The sequence below is a fragment of the Cetorhinus maximus genome, chromosome 1 (assembly GCF_964194155.1).
Source record: "Cetorhinus maximus chromosome 1, sCetMax3.hap1.1, whole genome shotgun sequence".
In the NCBI taxonomy this organism is placed as follows: domain Eukaryota; kingdom Metazoa; phylum Chordata; class Chondrichthyes; order Lamniformes; family Cetorhinidae; genus Cetorhinus; species Cetorhinus maximus.
In genome coordinates, this window is record NC_135879.1 from 190,440,480 (window position 1) to 190,458,205 (window position 17,726).

Consider the following 17,726-nt stretch of genomic DNA (forward strand, 5'->3'; position numbering starts at 1 on the left):
GGGCATTTAAGTGTCAACCACATTGCTGACTGCCTGGAGTTCCATGTAGGCCAGACCAAGTAAGGATGCCAGATTTCCTTCCCTAAAGGGCATTAGTACACCAGGTGGGTTGTTATAACAATCGACAATGGTTCCATGGTCATGATCAGACTTTTAATTCCAGATTTTCATTGATTAAATTGAAATTCCTTCTGCTGTGGTGTGATTTCAACCCTGGTCTCCAGAGCATTACCCTGGATCTCTGGATTACTAGTCCAGTGCCAATGATTGAATTTCAAAACCCAAACGTGGTGTTTTTTAATATAAATTCTAATTGTAGCTTTAGAGTAATACCTTTGTCCAGATCCATGAGCTCCACTGGCACTAACAAGCAATGCAAAATCGCTATTGGCAACGGCGCTGGAGAATGACATCAGAGACACCAGGGTGCAAATGAAAACTCCAAGACCTGTCGGGGGGGAGGGGAGAAACGGTTTTGTCATTCGAATAAAATAAGCGGGAGAATCATTTGGATTAAGTCTTCTAAAAAGGAAATGTATGACGGCAGGTGACGTCACTGGTTTAAGATGGCGGCGGGGATTTGAGGCGGTCACGTGGCCCGCGCCGCTTTGTGAGCACGTTGGCAGGTAAATGAGCAGCAGGATCGCTCGCGCTGCAGGCAAACGCAGGCAGAGTGCGGCTCGTGGCCGCTGCTCGGCTGTTTCAAATCAGTGCGGAGCTAACGGAAAGGTGACCGCGCGGGCTGGATGCTTCTATGGCGCGCGGCTGGGGATGGATGGTGTTTGTCAGAGGCCGGTGGAAGATTGATTGCAGCGGCCTAGCCCGGGTGGGGGGTGGGGGGATGGGAGGGGACCCCTCTCCAGACCCTCACCAGACCCTCACCAGACCCTCACCGCCAAACCCCCCTCCAACCCTGGGGACTTCGGATGTCATACACCCACCACTCCTCTACCTATTGCCGGTCACTCTCCACCGGGGCCTCTCCCCGGGATTGAAATCCAGGTCTCGGACTGGCAACCGCGGTTCTGACGGAAGGTCACCGACCTGAACCGTTAACCCTGCTCTACCTGGACCTGATGAGTATTTCCGGCATTTTCTGCCCCCTTTTCTTCCCCACGCCCGCCTGCCTTAATTTTGCATTCCCAGCGCCCTTGTTATTTTTGTTCTTGCTTCGCCTGTTATATTGTGTCCATAGTGTGCTTGGGGGAGGTCCGGGGTCGGGTGCGGGTGGTGGTGGGTGTCGAGCCGTCGTGTCTGGGGTCCTAGTGTTTTAATTAGACCGTGAACCGAGTTGAGCTTTTATTTTTGCGGATTGTTTGAATAGTTGCCGTTGTCGGATAAAGAAACAGACTAAAAGTCAGTTCAAGAAACCCCGACCAGTAAGACGGGCCCCAATTCGGAACAATGTGCGAATATTGAGTGCCAGTAGCGGCTTTAACGCACTTAACAAGGCCTTGGGAGTTAAAATGGTCAAACGGTGCAGTGTTTCTTTGTGAGATTCGGTTCTTTGCCATAAACTAGGTGTACTTTTTTTTTGGGTTCAGTAGTTGGGGTTAAACGGCGGATGTGCTTGTTTTGATTGAGTTTTATTTTAGCTAAAAGATGTCTTGAGGAAAATCTAATAAGAATAAAATTGACTGTTGCTTTCGTGGCCCTTGGCTTCCATTGAGATCAGTTTGTCTGGCGGGGCATGTAGGAAATAAATTATTGTGGGGGAGGGGAAGAAATGTGAGCTTGACCCTCCTGTTTACAAAATATCCAGATGCGTCCTATTTTTAAATTTCAGAGTTGTCTTAAAAATCTAAGCCTTGGAGCTCCAGGTATTTATCAAAATATTATTGGTTAATGTGGTGTACAATATTTTGATTACAAATTCATTTAAGTACGTAGCCCACAAACTTTCTTAAGTTTCCTCTCCTTGAAAGAATAGCTTTCTATTCTGCCATTAAGTTTTTGGTGTGAGCTTAGAGAGGTAAGGATGAACTTACCCGGCCTACCGTTAGTGGATCTGAAATGAAATCAGATCGGGGTCCTGCAGTTGGCCTCAGTGCAACTGAATTGGGGAGAGAAAAACCGAGCAGGGTTCTCAGCTGAGTACCATGGTATTGATGAAGATGTCTGTGTGAATGTCAGCTGAGAATGCACTTGTCTTTGCTCACTGCAATTGTGTAGTCTGTTAACTTCCTGTCTAGGCAAAGTGAAGAATGTCAGTGTGGATAAGATAACACGGTGCTGAGTAGCAGTGCAAACAAAGACTTGCAGTTGCATCATGCTTTTCATGACCACTGGATGTCTCAGACGCTAAACAGCTTTTGAAGTCTGCTTACCATTGTAATGTTGGTAAAGCAGCAAACTCTCAGACAATGTGATAACCAGATAATCTGTTATAATGTTGATTGAGGGATAAATGTAGGTCAGGACACCAGGAATAAACTCCCCTGCCCTTCTTTGAAATAGTGCTGCAGCATTTCTTACATTCACCCAATCAGGCATATGGGGCCTTTGTTTAATGTCTCATCCTAAGGAGAACACTTCTGGAAGTACCGCATTAGATTATTAGTCTTGATTTTTGTGCTTGAGACCTGGAGTGGGACTTGAATGCAGAATCTTTGAGGTGAGTTTGTATTCACTGAGATCCAGGTCATTGTCGCATCCCCGACAGCATATGAGAAAATGGGCCTTTGACTAAACATCCACGAATCTAAGGTCGTCTTCCAACCAACTCCCACAAAACACCACCTCCCCCCATCTATTAAGTTCCAGAATTTCACCACTGAAAATGTGGACTAATTTCCTTGTGTTGGGAGCTCCTCTTGATGAAGCCAGGCATAGATGATGAAACTTTTCATTGTCTCCAATCTGCCAGCTAAGCCATCACCCAACTGAGGGAAAGGACATTTTGAGGATCAGAATCTCAAACCTGTAAGCCTATATGCTTCGGAGACTTGGACAACCTACAGCAGGCACCTCAAAGCACTGGAGAAGTACCACGAATGGTGCCTTCACAAGACCTTCCAAATGAAGTGGCAAGAAAGTCAATTCACCAGCAATGTCCTCTCCTGAGCCAACGTGCTGAGCATAGAGCTGCTAATCACTCAAAACCAGATCCGCTGGGCAGTATGTAGTTTGTGTGCCCTACACTAGACTCTGGAAACAGCTGCTCTATTCTGAATTCAGTCATGGCAGGAGACTCCCAGGAGGACAACGGAAATGCTTTAGGAATGTTGTCCTCTCATTCCCTTAAAAGGTCAAATATTCTTGCTGATTCACAGTTGGTTACTTGTCAGGTACTCACAAAACAAATGTTCATTTGGAAAGACGCTGAAGGCATTGAGACACTTGATTGGGAACATGCAAAGTGGAGGTGTTGGATCGAGTGCCCAAACCTCCCAACAGCTCATCTACCCCACCCTCAAAGTACCCTTGTTCCACATGTGACAGAGTCTGCAGATTGCACCTGAAGTGACACAACCTCCAGGGCTATAGACCAAATGTTGGAAAGTAGTATTAGGCTGGGTGACTCGTGTTTCAGCCAGTGCAGATGTGATGGGCCAAATGGCTTCTTTCTGTGCTATAAACCTTCTATGATTTCTTTCACAATTGGGCTTAAAAGCCACCTCGGACCCCTTTGAACTGGAGAGGAAACAAGCCATCCTCGACCCCAAGGGACTACCGGAGTAGAGTATTAAGGGGAGGAGAGAAAACCTGACAGGTAAACGAGGTAGAAAAGCCTGTACATGTCTATTCATTTTAAAATTAAAGCGCATGGGATTGGGGGTAGTGTATTGAGATGGGATAGAAAACTGGTTGGCAGACAGGAAACAGTAGGAATAAACGGGTCTTTTTCCAAATGGCAGGCAGTGACTAGTGGGGTACGGCAGGGATTGGTGCTGGGACCCCAGCTATTCACAATATATATGAATGATTTAGATGATGGAATTAAATGTAATATCTCCAGATTTGCAGATGAGACAAAGCTGGGTGGGAGGGTGAGCTGTGAGGAGGATGCAGAGATGCTTCAGTCTGCTTTGGACAAGCTGAGTGAGTGGGCAGATGCATAGCAGATGCAGTACAATGTGGATAAATGAGGTTATCCATTTTGGTAGCAAAAACAGGAAGGCAGATTATTATCTGAGTGGCTATAAATTGAGAGAGAGGAATGTGCAATGAGACCTGGGTGTCCTTGTACACCAGTCACTGAAGGTAAGCATGCAGGTGCAGCAGGCGGTAAAGAAGGCAAATGGTATGTTGGCCTTCATAGCAAGAGGATTTGAGTACAGGAGCAGGGATGTCTTGCTGCAATTATACAGGTCCTTGGTGAGACCACACCTGGAATATTGTGTGCAGTTTTGGTCTCCTTATCTGAGGAAGGGTGTTCTTGCTAAAGAGGGAGTGCAGCGGAGGTTTACCAGACTGATTCCTGGGATGGCGGGACTGACATATGAGGAGAGATTGAGTCGGTTAGGATTATATTCGCTGGAGTTCAGAAGAATGAGGGGGGAGCGCATAGAAACCTATAAAATTAAAACAGGACTAGACAGGGTAGATGCAGGAAGGGTGTTCCCGATGGTGTGGGAGTCCAGAACCAGAGGTCACAGCCTGAGGATATGGGGTAGACCATTTAGGACATGAGGAGAAATTTCTTGACCCAGAGAGTGGTGAGCCTGTGGAATTCGCTACCACAGAAAGTAGTTGAGGCCAAAGCATTGTATGTTTTCAAGAAGGAGTTAGATATAGCTCTTGGGGGAGAAAGGGATCAGAGGATATGGGGAGAAAGCGGGAGCAGGCCATTGAGTTGGATAATCAGCCATGATCATGAATGGGGGAGCAGGCTTGAAGGGCCAAATCGCCTACTCCTGCTCCTATTTTTTATGTTTATTGTAACAATTTTGACACTTAGCAATTTGTATGGAAGTACATTTTGAGAATATTCACTTGATTTAAATCGCTATGTGAATTATCCAGTTCCTATTAAAGTTGTGTGTAATGGCTTCCTCAATGAATACAATTTGTCTGAATCACATTTAACGCAGTAAATTGAAGTGAAGCAGGGTAAGTCTTTGCGCCAGGAGTATTCAATATTATATTTTGACAAAGAAGCTGGCTGGAATGCCTGGTTTCTGAGAATCATGTTGGTGTCAGTGATATTCATAGAAGTGTGCAGCACAGAAGGCAGCATCATGCTGTGTTGCTTTTTGAAAGGGCTATCCGGTTACCCCCACTCCCCCTTTTCATTACCCTTACAGTTTAGTTCCTGTAAGTATGTACACCGTTTTTCTTTTTAAAGTTATTGAATCTGCTTCCACCTCACTTTCAGCTAATGCAGTCCTGATCATAACTCACTTGGTGAAAGTATGTCTCTGTCTCTCATGGCCTCCTGAAAGGTATGTACATTAGTAGTCCTCCAGTCATCAGGTACCACTCGTATATCAAGGAATATGAATGATTGTGGGCAGAGCTGCTGCTACTTCCACTCTTGCTTCCCTCAACAATCTGGATTGCATCCCATTTAAACTGGGTGTCTTTTCTGCTTTGCGTATTATCAACCTTTAAGTACCTCCTATGTATTTTGATCCTCTCCAGTCTTTGACAGCATTGTTTTGTGAAGACATATGAAGTATTCATTTAGAGATGGCTCAGTGGGTAGCACACTCGCTTCAAGAGTCAGGAGATTGAGTTCAAGTCCCACTGCAGGGACTTGAACAAACAATCTAGGATGGCACTCCAGTACAGTCCGGAGGGAGTGCTCCATTTTTTTGGAGGTACCATCGGACAGGTGAGATGGTTAAAGCGAGGCTATGTCTGCCTTCTCGGGTAGTGTAATAGATTCCGTGGTGCACTTTTGAAGAACAGGGGAGTTCTCCCTGATGGCCTGGCTAATATTTATCCCTATATCTGCATTGCTTTAAAAAATCTTTGTTTGTGACTTACTGTGCACAAATTGGAACAAGATAGGTCAGGGATCGGTGGGAGCACAGGAGAGATTTATTGCTATCCCTAATTGCCCTTGAAGATGGTGGTAAGCTGCCTTTTTGAACCACTGCAGTCCATGTTGTGTAGGTACACCCACAGTGCTGAACTTGGCTGTTGCTGCTTTCCCCTGAGAGGCCATCCCCACCCCCCCACAATATCCAAAGCGGTGTATCTGCTAGAGAGGGGGATGACCACAGGGGACTCCTGCACTACCTTCCTGAGTCTTTTACTGTTCCTCATGGTCACCCATTCCCTTTCTGCCTGTGTAATCTTCACCGGCGGTGTGACCACCTCACTAAACGTGCTATCGACGACTTGCTCAGCATCACAGATGCTCCACATTGAGTCCACCCGCCGCTCCAGCTCCGAAATCCGGTTAGCTAGAAGCTGCATTTGGACATAACTTCCGCACACATGGTCACCAGGGACACTGGAAGTGTCACTCATTTCCTACATCCTGCAGCAGGAGCATATCACGGGTCTCAGTTCTCCTGCCATGATGTCCCTCTCAAGCTAGTTACTCCTTTAAAAAAATACGCTAGCTCGGGGCCTTATTTATGTTAGCTAGGAACCTTGTTTCTTGACTAATTATACTTGTACAGTACTCCTCTATACTTTTTAAGCTCCTACCTCAGTATTAAGCAATAAATTACTTTAATAGATTGAAAAAAAAACTCACTGGGATTTACTCACCAATCAGCTGCTTTTTAAAAAATCCATTTTCAGGAGTGTCCCTCGCAGGTCTGGTGCACTCCTGAAGGTACTGCCTCTCCTTTTTTTTGGTTTGAGGAGGAGGGAGGGATGGAAACACTACAGCAATGTAATGTTTGGGCCTATTCCGTTCTTTGACAGGGGGTCCTCCTCGATCCCCTTCTGAGTTGTGGTGACTGCGCTGACTTCTCCCAGAATGCTTCTCAGTTACTTCTCACTGCCCCCCTCTGTTGGATTTGCCCTGCTTGTTGTGTACATGACATACCTGGGCAATTTTCCACAGTGCTGGGTAGACAGTGTTGGAGCTGTACTGGAACAGATCGGCTAGGGGTGTGGCAAGTCGTGGTCCACCAATCTTCAGTACTGTTGCTGGAATATTGTCAGGGCCCAAAGCCTTTGCAGTATCCAGTGCCTTCAGCCGTTTCTTGATATCATGTTGAGTGAATTGAATTGACTGAGGACTGGCATCTGATGCTGGGGACTTGGAGGCCAAGGTGGATCATCCACTTGGCATTTCTGGCTGAAGGTTCTTGCAAATGCTTCAACCTCATCTTCTGCACTGATGTGTTGTGTTTACCCATCATTGAGGATGGAGGTATTTGTGAAGCCACTCCTCCAGTGAGTTGTTTAATACTCCACCACCATTCATGATTGGATGCGGCAGGACTGTCAAGCTTCGATGTGGATTATTGTTTGTGGACTTGCTAAGCTATGTCTGTCGTGTGCTTACGCTGTTTGGCACATACGAACAAGGAGCAGGAGTAGGCCATTCAACCCCTTGAGCCTGCTCTGCCATTTAAAAGGATCATGGCTGATCTGATAGTAACTTCAAATCTGCATCCCACCTACCTCCTCCCTGATAGCCTATCACCCCCTTGCTTACCAAGAATCTATCCACCTCTGCCTTAAAAATAGTTAAAGACTCTGCTTCCACCACCTTTTCAGTAAGAATTCCAAAAACTCCACCCTCAGTGCAAAAATTTTGCCTCATCTGTTTTGAATGGGCGACCCTTTATTTTTAAACAGCGACGCCTAGTTCTAGATTCTCCCACAAGAGGAAACATCCTCTTCACTTCCAGCCCGTTAAGACCCCTAGGATCTTTTATGTTTCAACCAAGTCGCCTCTTACTCTTGTAGCTTAACCAGGTTGAAACCCCATTTTTAGCTATGCCTGGTGCTGCTCCTGGCGTGCCCTCCTGCAGTCTTGATTGAACCAGGGTTGATCCCCTGGCTTGGTAATTGGAGAGTAGGGGATATTCCACCCATGAGATTACAGATTGTGGTTGAGTGCAGTTCCGTTGCTGATGGCCCACAGTGTCTCATGGATGTCCAATCTTGTTAGATCTGTTTGAAATCTATCCCACAAAGCATGGTGGTAGTGCCACACATTGCGCTGGAGGGTATACTCAATGTGAAGATGGGACTTCGTCTCCACAAAGATTGGTGGTGGTCACTCCGACCGATGCTTTAGTGAACAGATTCATAAGGTGGCAGGCAGATCCATATGGATGAGGTCAAGTATGTTTTTCCCTCTTGGTTCCTTCACCCCCTGCAGCAGACCCAGCCTAGCAGCTATGTCCTTTGTGGCTTGGTCAGTAGTGGTGTTACTGAGCCACTCTTTGTGATGGACATTGTTGTCCCCCACCCAGAGTACATTCACTGCCCTTGCCACCCTCGGTGCTTCCTCCAAGTGGTGTTCAACATGGAGTACTGATTCAAAAACAAAAATTGCTGGAAAAACTCAGCAGGTCTGATAGCAGCTGTGGAGAGAAAGACAGTTTTTTTGGGGAAAAATATACTTTTTTCATAAAATATCTGGAAGAACATTACAAAACATGTCTAAATGGCCATCACAAAAAGTGCAATCATATTCAACTTTTACACATGGATGATGAGGTGCTGCAATACAATCAATGAATATTGCAGTAATTTCAATGTGGTCATTACAGACACTCAGTGCAATGATATTGGAGTTATCGGCATTCATCATTTTGCACTTTGAGGTGCTTCAATACAATTATGATACATTTAGTATTCACTACATACAATCTTTGAGTTGTACAGCCCGAGGAGTCTATAGAATTTCCAGCACTATGACAGAAAGGCCTTAGCGACCTTTCCCCATTGCGCCTTTGCGGCAGCTGCCCCAAGCTTTAGTGCGTCCCTCAGCTTGTAGTCCTGGACCTTGGAATGTGCCAGTCTGCAACACTTGGTCGCGGTCAACTCGTTGCACTGGAAGACCAGCAAATTTCGGGCAGACCAAAGAGTGCCTTTCACCAAGTTGATAATCTTCCAGCTGCAGTTGATGTTTGTTTTGGTGTGTGCATCTGGGAACAGCCTGTAGAGCAGAGAGTCCTATGTCACAGCACTGCTCGGGATGAACCTTGACAAAAACCATTGCATCTCTCTCCAGATCTTCTTTTGCAAAGGCACATTCCAGAAGGAGGTGAACAATGGTCTCTTACCCACCACAGCCACCTTGAGGGCTACGTGCAGAGGGGGAGAGACTCCTGGCGTGTAGGAAGGTTCGGGGAGGGCCTTTCTCACCACCAGCCAAGCTACATCTTGGTGCTTGTTGGAAAGTTCTGGCGATGAGGCATTCTGCCAAATGACTTTTACAGTCTGCTCGGGGAACCTTCCGACAGGATCCACCATCTCCATTTCCCTTAGAGCCTTTAGGATGTTATGTGCCGACCACTGCCTGATGGACTTGTGGTCAAAGATGTTTCTCTGCATAAGACAGAGTTAACCTTTCTAGTCCGTATGACTCTTCAGAACTAAAGAGAAGTGAAAATGAGATGAAATATATACTGTTTAAAGGGGTTGGGGACAGGTGAAACAGGGTAGAAGGCCAGTGATAGGTGGAGGCAAAGGAGAGATTGCAAAAGATGTCATAAACAAAAGGTCGAAGGGGTGTTGATGCTGGTGATACTGGATAAAGGAGGTGCTAAATGGTGACATTAAGAGTAGAAAGCAGAATAAGCAAGTGACAGATAGCCCTAGTGGGGGTGGGGAGATGGGACAGTGTGGGGGAGGAAAAAAATCAAAATAGGCAAAAAGGTGGGGATAAAATAATGAATGGAAATAAATTTTAAAAAATAATAATGGAAATTATTATTAAGGTGGGAAAAATATATATAAAAATTAAAAAATAAATATTTGATAAAAGAGGCGCATATGGAGGAGAGAGTTCATGGTCTGAAGTTGTTGAACTCAATGTTAAGTCCGGAAGGCTCTAAAGTGCCTAATTGGAAGATGAGGTGCTCTTCCTCCAGCTTGTGTTGAGCTTCACTGGAACATTGCAGCAGGCCAAGGACGGACATGTGGGCATGAGAGCAGGGTGGTGTGTTGAAATGTCAAGCGAGAGGGAGGTCTGGGTCATGCTTGCGGACAGACTGAAGGTGTTCTGCAAGGCGGTCACCCAGTCTGCATTTGGTGTCTCCAATGTAGAGCAGACCGCATTAGGAGCAGGGAATACAGTAGACCAAATTGAGGGAAGTGCAAGTGAAGCGCTGCTTCACCTGAAAGGAGTGTTTGGGCCCTTGGACAGTGAGGAGGGGGAAGTAAAGGGGCAAGTGTTGCACCTTCTGTGATTGCATGGGAAGGTGCCTGCTGCAATGTTCCAGTGAAGCTCAACGCAAACTGGAGGAAGAGCACCTCTTCTTCTGATTCGGCACAGCCTTCCGGACTTAAGATCCAGTTCAACAACTTCAGACCATGAACTCTCTCCTCCATCCTCACCCCTTTCCTCAAATATTATTTAATTTTTATATATATTTTTTCCCACCTATTTATTATTTTTTAAAGTCTATTTCCATTCATTGTTTTATCCCCATCTTTTTAGCCTATTTCGATCTTTTTTTTCTCACACCGTCCCATCCCCCACCCCCAATAGGGCCATCTGTCACTTGCTCATTCTGCTTTCTACTCTTAATGTCACCATTTAGCACCTCCTTTAGCCAGTATCACCACCACCAACACCCCATCGACCTTTTTATGACATCTCTTGCAATCTCTCCTTTGCCTCCATCTATCACTGGCCTTCTATCCTGTTTACCCCTTAAACGGTATATATTTCATCTCATTTTTACTTCTCTTTAGTTCTGAAGAAGAGTCATATGGACTCGAAAGGTTAACTCTCTTTCTCTCCACAGATGCTGTCAGACCTGCTGGCTTTTTCCAGCAATTTTTGTTTTTTCAGATTTCCAGCATCAGCAGTATTTTACTTTTATTATTATGGAGCACTGATTCATAAATACCTTGTCTGCTAGAGTAGGTCAGAGGCTAGGAATAGTGCGGTGACTAACTCACCGTCTGACTCCACAAAGCCTGTCCATCATCTACAAAGCACAAGTCAGGAGTGTGATGCAATTCTCCCCACTTGCCTGGAGGAGTGCAGCTCCCACAACACTCAAGAAGCTTGACCCCATCCAGGACAAAGCAGCCTGCTTGATTGGTACTACATCCACAGCCATTCACTCCCTCCACCACCGATGCACGGTAGCAGCAGTGTCCCATCTACGAGATGCACTGCAGGAATTCATCAACAGCACCCTCCAAACCCACGACGACTACTATCTAGAAGGACAAGGGCAGCAGACACATGGGAACACCACAATCAGGAAGTTCCCTTGCAAGTCACTCACCATCCTGACTTGGAAATGTATCACTGTTCCTTCACTGTCGCTGGGTCAAAATCCTGAAACTCCCTACCAGCACTGTGGGTGTACCTACACCTCATGGACTGCAGAGGCTCAAGAAGGCAGCTCACCAGCACCTTCTCCAGGGCAACTAGGGATGGGCAATAAATGCTGGCCCAGCCAGTGAAGCCCACATCCTGTGAATGAATTAAAAAAAATACTTTATGGGGTCCAGTGTTGATGTTGAGTGCTCCCAGAGCAACTCCCTCTTGGCTCTATACCACTGTGCCGCCATCCCTCCCGACTCTATCCCACTGTGCCGCCACTTCTCGTGTCTGCTCTGCCGGTGGGACGGGATATACCCACGGATGGTGATGGTGGTGTCTGGGACATGATCTGTAATGTACGATTCCCTGAGTATGATTGTCAGGTTGTTGCTTGACTGGCCTGTGAGACAGCTCTTTCAATTTTGGCACAAGCCTCCAAATGTTAGTGAGGAGGACTTTCCAGGGGAAGGGATCAGAATTATAAATTGATTTTACCAATGGATTGCACCAAGATGTTTCAAAATGGATGCAAGAAAAAATTGTGCTGAGATAGGACGGGATAGAATCAGAAGAGGTGGCTAAAAGATTGTTTGAAGCAACTGTTTGTGTTTGAAGTTTTTTAACTTGCCCTTGAGAAGTGATGATTCTGTCAGGCTGCATTTGTCGGTCTCTCATTGCCCTGAAATCTTGGGCTATCTTTTATTGTGGTGTTTGCTCAATGTTAGCTCGGGGAAGAACCTCATCTTTCAGTTAGATACTTTGTAATCTTCCAGTCTCCATATTTGAGTTCATTATTTTCATACCTGTCTCCATTTCCTTTTTTGGATGGTAGCATTTGATGATTCTGCTTTTCCCATTTACATCTGTAGATCAATCTTTTATTTCTGGCCCCATCACCAATGCGTTTTATCCCGCAAGGCCTGTAACACTCCTTTCAGATGAAACTACAATTTAATTTTACAGTCAATTTAATATATCATGTTTGCTGCTCAATATTTGGTCTCTGATATTGGGGGGGGGGGCACCAAACACAGATTGGGTGACTGCTTTATGGGACACTTTTTCTCAGTATGCAAGTGTGATCCTGAGCTGCTTCGAGGCACAGCACCTCATCTTCCAAATCGACATTCTCCAGCCTTCTGGATTCAACATTGAATTCAACAGTTTGTTTATAAACTCCACTCATTTGTTTTGGACAGCAGTGATTGCTGATTTCTCTCTTCCCATTCACACCAACTCTAGAGACATCTTTTGTTTGCTTGTCCCATTACTATCTTTGCCTTGTACCATCATCCCTTTGTCATTTAATCTCTCCTGCCTTCCACTCTATCAGAGACTTTCCTTTTGCTTTCCCTTTCCCCCTCCCTCTCTTTTTAAATAATGCTGCATCTGACTTTCCTAGTTCTGACAAAAGATCATCAATCTGAAATGTTAGCTGTTTCTCTCTGCATTAGTGCTACCTGACTTGACTATTTCAAGCATTTTCTGTTTCTTAATTTTACCTTCTAATATTTAAACAGTTCAGAGAGCATTAAGATTCAACCGTAATGTAGCTCAGTCATCTGTAGACTAAAACAGGTGGGAATACTCCCTTGAAGCATATCAATGAACCAGTCCAATTTTTATAACAGCCCTGCAGCTTCCCTCGTTATTTTTCTTGTTTGTGCACAGATTACCAGATTATTGAATTTTGTTTTTATAACTTGTCATGATGGATTTAACTCAGTTTCACAGTTGCTAGTCTAATGCCATAAACGTTATAATGACATGTTAATGACTGAGGGAGGCTTAGATGTTTAGGGTGAAATTCCAGACAGGGTCAGGTGATTGAATGTTTTGGCACCAGTGGTGGGGCAGAAAGCTGAAATTGGAAAACTGGAATGTACACGAAGGGACACAGCCCTGAGGGGATTTAGGAGGTGGGCTGGGAAAATGCTGTAGTGGTTTTTATAGATAGGAATTTTGAATTCATGCTGCACTTAATTTTGTTATCAAATGTTATTAAATATTATCATATGAAATCTGTATAATTTCAATACTCATTACTCTTGGAGGCATTGATGGAGGCTTATAGATAAATCTGTAGGTTAAAATTGTTTTTTGTGTCCTTTTAATATGGCTTACAAATGATCAAATTCACATCACTGTCCACAAGAATGAAGGTGGCCTTTTGTTGGTGGATACAGGGATAAAACAGTACAAGGCTTGTGCTGTTTTCAAGTGTTGGAGTTTTGCTAACGCTAGTCATGTAAATCTCTTGCTAGCAATCTATTTTAAGATATGCATGTTTGAGATTATCTTTTTTAACAGGTGTGTATGTGTATTCATATTCATTTCTATTTTCTGTTTGCAGACTACATGCCATCAGATTTCTCTCCAGCTAGGAGGATGGGATTGCTATGGATGTGTGGCTTGTGACTTGTTTGTGGGAAAAATGTGAAATTTGCTAAGGGTAGGGAGAGGATTGGCCTGTGTTGTATTGTTGGTTAGGCTGCTGAAGCTCAGTTTAGGTAATAGAGAATAAAATAACATGCTGGAAATATGCAGCAGGTTTGGCAGTATCTGTGAAGAGAGAAACAGTTAATGTTTCATGTTACAACTTTTTATCAGAACTGGGAAAAGTAAGGAATGTAAATGCACTACAAGACAGTTAGCCTAACATCAGTCATTGGGAAAATGCTGGAATCTATTATTAAAGAAGTCTTTAAAAAAAAACTCAAGCCGTGAAGTTTATTCTTTCAATTTAGTGTGCTGTAGCCAGTGTTCACAGTGCGGTCTCCTCTACATTGGGGAGGACCAAACGCACATTGGGTGACTGCTTTGTGCAACACCTCCATTCAGTCTGTGACATTGGCTCAGAGTTTCAGGTTGAAAGGAAATGGTTAGGACCAATAAATTGGAAACTGCTTAAATAATGTAGGGCATCTGAAGAGTCACAGATGTAGGTGGGGAGAGACAGGGTAAGGGGAGAAAAAGTAGTTGAGATAGAAAGAAATGGGGCAGGAGCAGATTGAAACGATAGGTCTACAAGTCCTATTTGTGGATCTTGGGAAGGAGGTAGAAGTGGGCTGTATGGGATGGGAGACTGAGATGCGAAGGCATGGAGGGAAGACCTGTGGAGGAAATGAGGTTCGTGATGATCCTGGAAACAATGGCTCATTGTTCAGTGGTGGGATCATAGTCCGGGGAGGTAGTTGGAAGTGTTGGAGAGATGATGTTCGGATTTGTGAGGTAGAGGTTGGTTCTTTCAATGTAGTGTACTGCATTTGCTGCTCACAATATTCTGCTTTGGGGAGACCAAATGCACATTGGGTGACCACTTTGTGGAACACCTCTGTTCAATCTGCAAGCATGACCCTGAGCTTCTGATGGCTTGTCATTTTAATTCTCTACCTTGCTGTCATGCACTGTCAATTTGTTCTTCCATTATTAATGGATTTCAGTTTGAATTCTTTTTACCTCCAAGACTGGCATCCAAGAGTTCTGATGCTTTAATTCAGGAATGGCTTTGATATGTTAAGATTTGATATAGAACAGCTGGGATTAAACTATCTTGGCACTTGAGATGTAGGCTTTCCAGATGTGAGCTGAAACTTGTCCATAGCTGCAGATAAAAATGGTAGTTTGTTTATTAGGTTTTATTTTGTTTTGGATAACTGAGTTTAGGGAATAGGATTTTATTTCCTCGGTGATGAGTAACCCTAAACACAGTGACACTTGTGAATATTTCCTTTGCGTGACATGAGAATTGTAGATATGAAAGTGAAAACCTGGGCTTTTTAAAGAACTTGGATGCTCTTTTTGTACCCCTGTTGCATGTTTTTTCAAAAAAAAAATTACATGCTCTTTTTGGGAATTAGTGCATATAATTTATGAAGGCTAGTTCCAATATCTGTCATCTTTTGTGCTAGTATATGGAGTTCTCTTTTTGCTGGTGCTGATGTTCAAGCACTGGAAGTAATTTAGCTTGTCCCCCTCGGGTAAATGAGTTGTGCCAATATTGGATTCATTTGTACATTACACACTTAGTTTGACTTGTCTTCTACGTTGGTCTGTTTGTCCTTCTAGGAAGTCATTTGTTTGAAGGACCCCAGACTGCTTTGTATTTTATCAGTTGGTAGGAAAATGTCTATATCTTGCTAAATGGTTAACCTTATAGCTACACCCACTGTCATTGTGGGGAGGACTGTTTCAGCAATTGAAGAAATAACCTGATGGTTAATGATTGCTGTACCAGTTTGTACTGTAAAGCGCCTGCTGAATAGAATACCCATGCTTGGGACTGGAATATAGAAATGATTAGATCAGGACATGGCCACCTCCTAAGCTCTGTCCCTTTGGCCTGTGTTTTTTTCTGCAACTTGGACATCTTGGTTTTATTTGTGAAAAGTTGATATATAATACAAATGCTGGAAAGGATTTCAGTTAATCACCGTAACTAGTCCTGTTGTGCCCAGTTGTATCAACTCTTGTCCACAGCTCGAGCAAAAGAATCCAGGTTGAATTTCGCTAGAGTGCTGCATTATTGAAGGCACTGTTAAGGATGTTGGCATCTTGCCCCCTTACCTCTCTTTCCATTTGCCCCTAAATCTACTTATTCTGAAGCCATTTGGAATTTTTTCCCCCCCACAGAATCGTAAAATAAGTTAGGAGAAGGCCATTTTATCCATTGACTCTGCGCAGGCTTGAAAATTATTTAGTTAATTACTACAGATTACATGCACGAGTTGTAATGTTTGAAATGCTTCTTTTTCAGATTTTGTATTTTGTACATACCTTGTTTTGTATATACTGTATATGATGACTTCGGTGGGTAATGACCGATCTCGTGGAACTCGGGACAAGATGCAAATTCAAACATGTGCACAGATACAGAAACCAGTGCAGGTAAGAGGCTGAATACTTTGATAGTTACCAATGCAAATCTAGTCAGGGAAGAACTGATCTTCAAATTAGCAAGTCTTGTGCAGTGATAGTACATGAATGTTTGCCTTTTTGTTTTAAACAAGTTGTTCCAATACAGCTGCAACATAAGCATCTAGCTGGCAATGTGGAAAATTGCCAACTTAGGTCCTGTACACAGCAGAACAACTCCACCGATTACCACCCCATCAGTCTAGTCTCAATCACCTGTAAAATGATGGAAGGAGTCATCAATGCTATCAAGTGGCACATGCTTAGCAATAACCTTCTCACTGACTCTCGAGATGTTTTCTGTCAGGACCACTCAACTCCTGATCTCATTACAGCCTCGGTTCAAACATGGACAAAAGAGCTGAACTCGATGTTAGAGTGATTGCCCTTGATATTGAGGCAGCATTTGACAGTGTGTGGCACCGAGGAGCCCTAGCAAAACTGGAGTCAATGGGAATCGGGGGGGAAACTCTCTGCTGGTTGGAGTCATAACTAGCACAAGGAAGATGGTTGTGGTTGTTGGATGTCAGTCATCTCAGTTCCAGAACATCACTGCAGTAGTTCCTCAGGGTAATGTCCTAGGCCCACCATCTTCAGCTGCTTCATCAATGACCTTCTGTTATAAGGTCAGAAGTGGAGATGTTCGCTGCTGATTGCGCATTGTTCACCATTAGCAACTCCTCATACTGAAACAGTTCATGTCCAAATGTAGCAAGGCCTGGACAATATCCAGGCTTAGGCTGACAAATGGCAAGTAACATTCGCACTACATAAGTGCCAGGCAATGACCGTATCCAAGAGAGAGTTCAACCATCGCCCCTTGACATTCAATGTTATTATCATTGCTGAATCCCCCACTATCTACATCCTGGGGGTTACCATTGACCAGAAACTGAACTGGGCAAGCCACAAATACTGTGGCTACAAGAGCAAGTCAGAGGTTAGGAGTCCTATGGCAAGTAACTCACCACCTGGAGTTAATAGTTGGGAACACAGAAATAGCAAAGATACTTAATCAATATTTTGCTTCAGTTTTCACGGTGGACGACACTAGCACCACCCCAATAGTAACAGGTAGTGCACAGGGTGTAGGGAAGGAGGAACTTAGAACAATCACCATCACTAGATAAAAAGTACTAAACAAACTATTGGGATCTGATGGCCTACATCCCAGCATCTTAAAGGAAGTGGCAGCAGAGATAGTGGATGCATTGGCTATAATATTCCAAAGTTCCCTGGATTCTGGAAAGGTTCCAGTGGATTGGAAAAATGCTAATATAACGCCCTTATTCAAAAAGGCGGGGTAGGCAGAAAGTAGGAAACTATAGACGTTTAACGCCTGTTGTTGGGAAATGGTTGGAATCCATTATTAAGGAAGTAGTAATGGGGCATTTGGAAAGTCAAAATGCAATCCACCAGAGTCAGCATGGTTTTATGAAGA

The 17,726-nt window shown here is 44.2% G+C and overlaps 1 protein-coding gene across 4 annotated transcripts in view; it reads left to right on the forward strand.

Annotated features, from left to right (window-relative positions):
* Positions 1 to 549: 549 nt before the first annotated feature.
* The window catches only part of ubap2a (ubiquitin associated protein 2a), a 134,304-nt gene continuing 117,127 nt past the window's right edge, over positions 550 to 17,726 (forward strand). For 2 of the 4 annotated variants that reach the window (XM_078551353.1, XM_078551363.1), the window contains exons 1-2: positions 619 to 729; positions 16,128 to 16,258. In XM_078551353.1, the coding sequence (XP_078407479.1) occupies positions 16,169 to 16,258 (90 nt within the window). In that variant the 5' untranslated portion in view covers positions 619 to 729; positions 16,128 to 16,168. Of the gene's footprint in view, positions 730 to 16,127; positions 16,259 to 17,726 lie in introns of all 4 variants that reach the window. The other 2 variants (XM_078551357.1, XM_078551369.1) reach the window with 2 other exon arrangements.